Below are 7,272 nucleotides of genomic sequence, written 5' to 3'. Positions count from 1 at the left end.
ACACACACACACACACACACACACATATATATATATATATAAAAGACTAACTGTTGGCTGTTAAAATTTGAAAAAAAGAAGAAGAAGAAGAAGTTGTGGAGCTGGAAGAAAGATTGCAAGTAATTTAGTCCAATTTTATGATCTATAGATGAGGAATCCTGGGTCCTAAGAAGGGCAGTGGCATTGTGAGCCAGAGAGAACAAGTAATAAACAATGAGCAGTTTAAGACCAGTGACAGGGATGTTGCTAAAGTGAATTCCAATAGCATTTGAAGTGCTGAGTACATGGGTCCTAGGGGGGCAGGCCTTCTGAATCCATTCTGCTCATCACCACGTTTGGACACTGCTGTATGTCCCCACCACCTACTTTATTTTATGACTTCAACCTTCATTCATCTCATAGGTGAATGATGGTTTAAAATGGAAGGTTTAAAAAATGGAAGTTGGGCCCTAACCGGTTTGGCTCAGTAGATAGAGCATTGGCCTGCAGACTCAAGGGTCCCGGGTTCAATTCCGGTCAAGGGCATGTACCTTGGTTGCGGGTACATGCCCAGTGGGGAGTGTGCAGGAGGCAGCTGATCGATGTTTCTAACTCTATCCCTCTCCCTTCCTCTCTGTAAAAAAATCAATAAAATATATTTTAAAAAAACATTAAAAAAAACTAAAAAAAAAAACAAGTTGGAACTTGAAATGTCTGGAGTTATCTGTTCATATGGCTTTTATAAACAGACATCTGATCTAATAAAAAATAATCTTTTCTGTGGTCATGACAATAAATACAACTGTTAGTCTTATCATTGCCATGTAGATTGCTTGTCTTGATTTAAAAACATAGAAGCAAAGAACAAACTGATGGTTGCCAGAGGGAAGAAGGAGAGGGATGGATAAAAAAGGTGAAGAGCAATATAATAATCAATAGTAGTGTGATAGCTTTGCATGGTGACAGATGGTTACTGGACTTAGTGTGGTGAGCACATAAGATAAATAAATGTTGAATAGTCACGGGGATGTAAAGTACAGCATAAGGAATATAGTTAATAATATAATAACTATATATGGTGTCAGGTGGATACTAAAATTTTGGGGGGGGGACACTTTGTAAAGTATATGATTGTATAACCACTATGCTATACACCTGAAACTAATACAAAATAATATTGAATGTAAACTATAATCCTATATAATAAAACCCTAATATGCAAATTGACCGAACGGCAGAACGACCGGTCGCTATGACACCAACTGACCACCAGGGGGCAGATGCTCAATGCAGGAGCTGCCCTCTGGTGGTCAGTGCACTCCCACAGGGGAGCACCATTTAGCCAGAAGTCAGGCTCATGGTTGGCGAGCACAGTGGTGGTGGCAGGAGCCTCGCCTGCCTCCGCTGCAGGCGGGTGGTAAGGATCAAGAGGTCCCGGACTGTGAGAGGGCACAGGCTGGGCTGAGGGACACCCCCCACCACCACCACCAGTACATGAATTTTGTGCACCAGGCCTCTAGTTGAAAAATAAAATTCAAAAAAATAAATGTTGAGCTCTAGCTGTTTGTCTCAGTGGATAGAGCATCAGCCCTTGAACTCAAGGGTCCTGGGTTCAATTTGGATCAAGAGCATGTTGCAGTGCTGGCCCTGGTCAAGGCATGTGTGGGAGGCAACAAATCAATGTGTCTCTTTCACATTGATATTTCTCTCTCCCCCTCCCTTCCACTCTCTCTAAAAATCAATGGAAAAATATCCTTGGGTGAGGGTTAACAACAACAACAAAAAATACTGAATCACTATGTTATACACCTGAAACTAATATAACATTGTATGCCAACTATAACTTTTAAAATAAATAAAATAAATAAAAATATAAGGGAGATTTAATTACAGATTAATCCTAGCCTACAAATACAGAATGTTAAAATTAGAAAAAAAAAATCCTCATTTTGCAACAATTCATTTTAGGATTATTAATCCAGTCAAGTTTTATCAATTAACATTAAAACTGTTGGGTGAATAATTGGTTGCCTCCCATACTTGCTCACACTGGGGATCAAATCTGCTACCTTGGTATTGCCCTGATTGGGAATTGAACCTACAACCTTTTGATGTATGGGACATGCTCCACCCACTGAGAAACCCGGCCAGGGCCCCTTGTATATTTTTAAACAAATAATATATGAAAATTTTACTTTAAGATATGAAAAAAGTACAAAAGGCAATATATTTCTGTTGTGTTGCTCAAATAGATATTCACAAGAAATAAAGGAAGTGTGACCATTATTTCACACCATCAGTACAAATTTACCTGAATGGATCAATGATCTAAATGTAAGTGCTAAAACTATAAGGTTTTAGAAATAGATAAGGGTAAACCTTTGAGACCTTGTTCTGGCAATATTCTTTAGATAGGACCAAAATAAAGCACAAGTCAACCTCACATCATTGAGAAGTGTTCTGTGACACGGACAAATAATAAGCCATGCATTTCAAAGACATGGCTAAGTGGCCACAAGAAGAGGGAAGACAATCAAAATAAACCTACATTAGGGCACCTACTTTTTTGAGACCAGCATTACCTTCATATCAGAAATATGACAAGAAAATTTTGAAGAAGAAAAATTGTAGACCAAAAACGTTTTATCAGTATAAATACAGAAGTCCTGAACAAAATGTAGCAAATCAAATCCAGCTGTGTAGGCACACTGAGTGGGAAAGTGAAGCCAATATGCAACCATACCAATAGATGCAGAAAATTGATATGAAAATATCACATACACATTCAGGACAAAAAATCATGAGAAATAAGAGGGTAAAATTCCCAATCTATAAAGAATATCTACCAAAACATTCTCACTAGTGAGATGTTAAACCTCCACTTTCCTGAAAATTAGAAATAAAGGATGAAACAGGATATTTAACCCAGATAGCAGGGTGATGTATGTAGAAATTGCAGATTAACCTGGAGACAAATTACCAGCAATGATTTTAAATTTAGCAAGGCTGCTACATATAAGGTCATCAAAACAATACAATCAATTATATTTTCATGCACTGAAAAAATGTATTAAGAAAATTAAAGACCGGCCGCTGTGGCTCAGTGGTTGAGTGTCGACCTATAAACCAGGAGGTCACTGTTCAATTCCCGTTCAGGCCATGTGCCCTTGTTGTGGACTTGATCCCCAGTGTGGGATGTGCTGGAGGCAGCCAATCAATGGTTCTCTCTCATCATTGATGTTTCTATCTCTCCCTCTTCCCTCTTCTCTGAAATCAATAAAAGTATATTTTTTAAAAAAAAGAAAATTAAAGAAAAGCCCTCCCAATTGGGAGTGTATACCATACCTATTAATTGAAAGATTCAATGTGTCATGATGTTAAGACTTTTCAAATTGATCTAATGACACCCTGGTAAAAGTCCCAGCAGATTGTTTTGGCAAATTGACAAACTGATATTAACATTAGTTTGGAAATGTAAGCAGCTAAGATTAGCCAAACAATATTAAAGAAGTAGGACACATTTGCAAGACCTACACTGCCAGATGTCAGAACCTGTTATACAGGTTGATAGTCTCAACTGGAAATACTAGAGTCCCTCAAGCTGCCACTAGTGTGGTTTCTGCCCCTCTCTCATCTTCTGTTGGTAGAAGATGAACACCATGCTGTGAAAATGGGACCTTCAAGACCACTGAGGTCAGTGTGGGTGAAACACATCTTACCTTGGGGATGAGGTAGTTTCTGAAGTTAACATCACAGGTCACTGCATGGGGCAGGTTGGTGGGGAGGAGGTTAATGTATCTCTGGACCTCGTGCACCATAGCATCCGTGTAGGGCATGTGGCTCCTGTCCTGCATGCAGGGGCTCCGCTCTCTGCCAATGACACGGTCAATCTCTTCCTGGACTTTAGCTGGTAAGACATAAGTAAGACAGATGGAAAACAGGAAATTGCATACCGTATTTACATACCGATTCAGGGATACATGCAGCACTAGGGTGTCTCGATGTCATTGTAAACATCAGTTATATGCCCAGAAATACACCCAGACATAGAGAAATAATTGCCATGTAGATACATACAGCTCTCCTACTAGCTAGACTTAAGATACAGCAACCCATACCTGTATAAGCATACCTCATGATATAAACAGAAATGATGAAATGGTCAAGGAATTAAGTCCTTGTACGAAGAAAAATAGGAAATCAAATATAATTTTATATCAAAATAATATGTGGGTTGGAAAGTTAAATGATAATGTATGTTTTGTGTATTTGTATGTTTTGTGTATTTCTATCTCTTTCCCTCTCCCGTCTTCTCTGAAATCAATAAAAGTCTATTTTAAATAAATAAATAATGACTTCTATTTCTTTCTTTTTTTAAAATATATTTTATTGATTTTTTACAGTGAGGAAGGGAGAGGGATAGAGAGTTAGAAACATTGATCTGCTGCCTCCTGCACACACACACACACACACACACACACACACACACACCCACTGGGGATATGCTCTCAACCAAGGTACATGCCCTTGACTGGAATTGAACCCGGGACCCTTCAGTCCACAGGCTGACGCTCTATCCCAGGGGTGGGCAAACTTTTTGACTCGAGGGCCACAATGGGTTCTTAAACTGGACCGGAGGGCCGGAACAAAAGCATGGATGGAGTGTTTGTGTGAACTAATATAAATTCAAAGTAAACATCATTACATAAAAGGGTACGGTCTTTTTTTTTTTTTAGTTTTATTCATTTCAAATGGGCCGGATCCGGCCCGCGGGCCGTAGTTTGCCCACGGCTGCTCTATCCACTGAGCCAAACCGGTCAGGGCTATGACTTCTATTTCTTACTTGCCTATTTTTAGACAATATCTGATTTCCTGGTAAGGAAGGTGAGAATTTACTTCTCCATCCCAACCTCATACAAAATACACACAGACGTGTACACAATTCCCTTTATTCTGTTTTCCCCAATATAGTTAGATCACATTTCAACATCATTCTGACTATATATCCTCTCTGGTAAGACGACTATGATTATGTTTCATTTTTGGTACTTTCTTGGACTTAACCATGATTCTTTCATTCAATTCATAATTTTCTCTATCTTCATTTAGAATTTCTCTCTCTCTCTCTCTCTCCTGCTACAAAAAGCTTTATTGTTTCATTTGGTCCAATGGATGGAGAGGGCTTCAGGGTGGTTAAAAGAATGGCTAGCAGTTTCGGGGAGAGGCTCAGGTAAAAGCCAGACACCAGGGAATGCATAGGGGGCCCCTCAAAGGCCTCTGGGCTCCAAAGGCTCCTAGTCGTGCTGGAGGGTGAGCCTTTCCAAGGATACTGGCCCAGCCCAGCCTGAGGGCTGGCAGCCTGCAGAGAGGAGCCAGGTGTCGCCCATCTTCTTGATGAGCTTCACCTCCTCACCCAGGAAGTGGTTCTCCCGGAAGTCACAGAGCTGAGGGGCTGCGCGGGTAGAACCAGGGCCTGCAGCTCCCACAGACCTGGTTCAGGTTCCTCTCCAAGGCCAGGGCGCCTTCCATGGCGTCCTGAGTTTCACCCACTCATCTTGGGGAGGCTCAGCGTGTCCTGGAGAGAATGTGGCCACCGCGCTGGTTTTGCAACTTTAAGAACCGCTCGAGCTTCTTCTCCACCAACTCGCAGAGGAAATGGCCCGCGCCCTGGAGAGCCACATCGTCGTGTTGGAACAAAAAGCCCAGAGAGAGGTAGGTGGGAGCCTGCAGATGCAGGCCAGGTGGTTGACGGTAGCCTCCCACTCGGTGGAATAATTCTGACGGGTTTGGGAGCTCATGGTTGTTCTGCAAGAAGGAGTTAAGGTAGGAAAACACCCGGTGTGTTGGCTGGTCCCGGAGGTGGCTCTGAAGGTGGTGACAGGATAAGACGCTGGAAGGTGGTCGGAGGCTGGAAGAAGGGGCGTCCCGGGGTCTGTTCCGTCCAAACACTGTTGAAGCAAGAGTCAGGCCCGGCACCGCCGAGGGCACTGTCGATTTAGAATTATGTCTAAATACTGAGGTAGATGCTTCTAACTCCTAATAACAATTTCCTCGTTATTAGGAAACCTAAGATAATCAATCATTTCTCTTTTTTGCTTGGTGTCTCCCCTCACACCTGCTTTATCCACCTAATCATTTTGAAGTGGATATTTCCGAGGCCTGGCATCTAGCAAGCTCCCTGACAATTTCCTTCTCCTTTGAGTCCTCCTGATTTCTTGAGCCCATGGCTTCCTCTGACGTGGAAACGGACATTTGGATGAAAAAAGGAAAAGGGGGGTGGGGTGTAAAGGTTTTGTCAAACGTACAGGTCTGAGAATATACTCTTATTAATGTACAGTTTGATAGTTACTCTTGAGAATTCTGATGGTGTTCTGAATCCCAATCCTACACATGACACGACACAGCTGTGATTTTCTTTTTAATCCTCGTGTTCTGAAATTCATGACCCTGTGTCTTGGGTTGGATGCTTTTATTTCATTCACTCTGATGCACGTGTCAGGGAATTTTCTATCTGCATGGCAACTACTGAGGTCTTTCCTCCAGGCCTGTTCACTCTCTGGAGTTTTTAAAAATCTGGCTGCTGAATTTCAGGAAATAGGATGGAGAAAGAAACTAAGAGTCTCTGAATTCTAGAAATAGATTCTTACCTAACGTTTCTTTACAGCCCTACACCTCACTCTTTCCCTGTCATTTCTCTAGAAAGTAAACCTCCCTCATTGTATTGGGGAAAAGCAGTTACCTGATAAAAGGAGTTGTCAAAGGGACTTGGGCAGCCCTGACTGGTTTGGCTCAGTGGATAGAGCATCAGCCTGTGGACTCAAGGGTCCCAGGTTCGATTCCGGTCAAGGGCATGTACCTTGGTTGTGGGCACATCCCCAGTGGGGAGTGTGCAGGAGGCAGCTGATTGATATTTCTCTCTTGTTGATGTTTCTAACTCTCTATCCCTCTCCCTTCCTCTCTGTAAAAAGTCAATAAAATATATATATATATATATTTTTTTTTTTTTTTAAAAAGGGACTTGGGCAGGGAGAGCTACCTTTTCAGCCTGTTTCTGCTTCTGTCTTCTTTGACACTGGTACTTCTAAATACCAAAACTTATACACCCAGCCAGCGTGGCTCAGTGGTTGAACATCGACCTATGAACCAGGAGGTCACGGTTTTATTCCCAGTCATGGCATATGCCTGGGTTGCGGGCTCAACCCCCAGTGTGGGGCGTGCAGGAGGCAGCCGATCAATGATTCTTATCACTGATGTTTCTATCTCTCTCTCCCTCTCCCTTCCTCTCTGAAATCA

The 7,272-nt window shown here is 41.9% G+C and overlaps 1 protein-coding gene across 1 annotated transcript in view; it reads right to left on the bottom strand.

The window, feature by feature from the left end:
* Positions 1-5,660, bottom strand: part of LOC102436698 (cytochrome P450 2C42-like) — a 7,638-nt gene extending 1,978 nt beyond the window's left edge. Inside the window, exons 1-2 of the mRNA XM_014464089.2 lie at positions 5,624-5,660; positions 3,699-3,976 (exon numbers count right to left, since the gene is read on the bottom strand). Of these exons, the coding sequence (XP_014319575.2) occupies positions 3,699-3,976; positions 5,624-5,660 (315 nt within the window). The remainder of the gene's footprint in view (positions 1-3,698; positions 3,977-5,623) is intronic.
* Positions 5,661-7,272: the final 1,612 nt, after the last annotated feature.

Source organism: Myotis lucifugus, unplaced genomic scaffold (genome assembly GCF_000147115.1).
Source record: "Myotis lucifugus unplaced genomic scaffold, Myoluc2.0 scaffold_236, whole genome shotgun sequence".
NCBI classification, from domain to species: domain Eukaryota; kingdom Metazoa; phylum Chordata; class Mammalia; order Chiroptera; family Vespertilionidae; genus Myotis; species Myotis lucifugus.
This window is presented reverse-complemented; position numbering and strand designations above follow the sequence as displayed.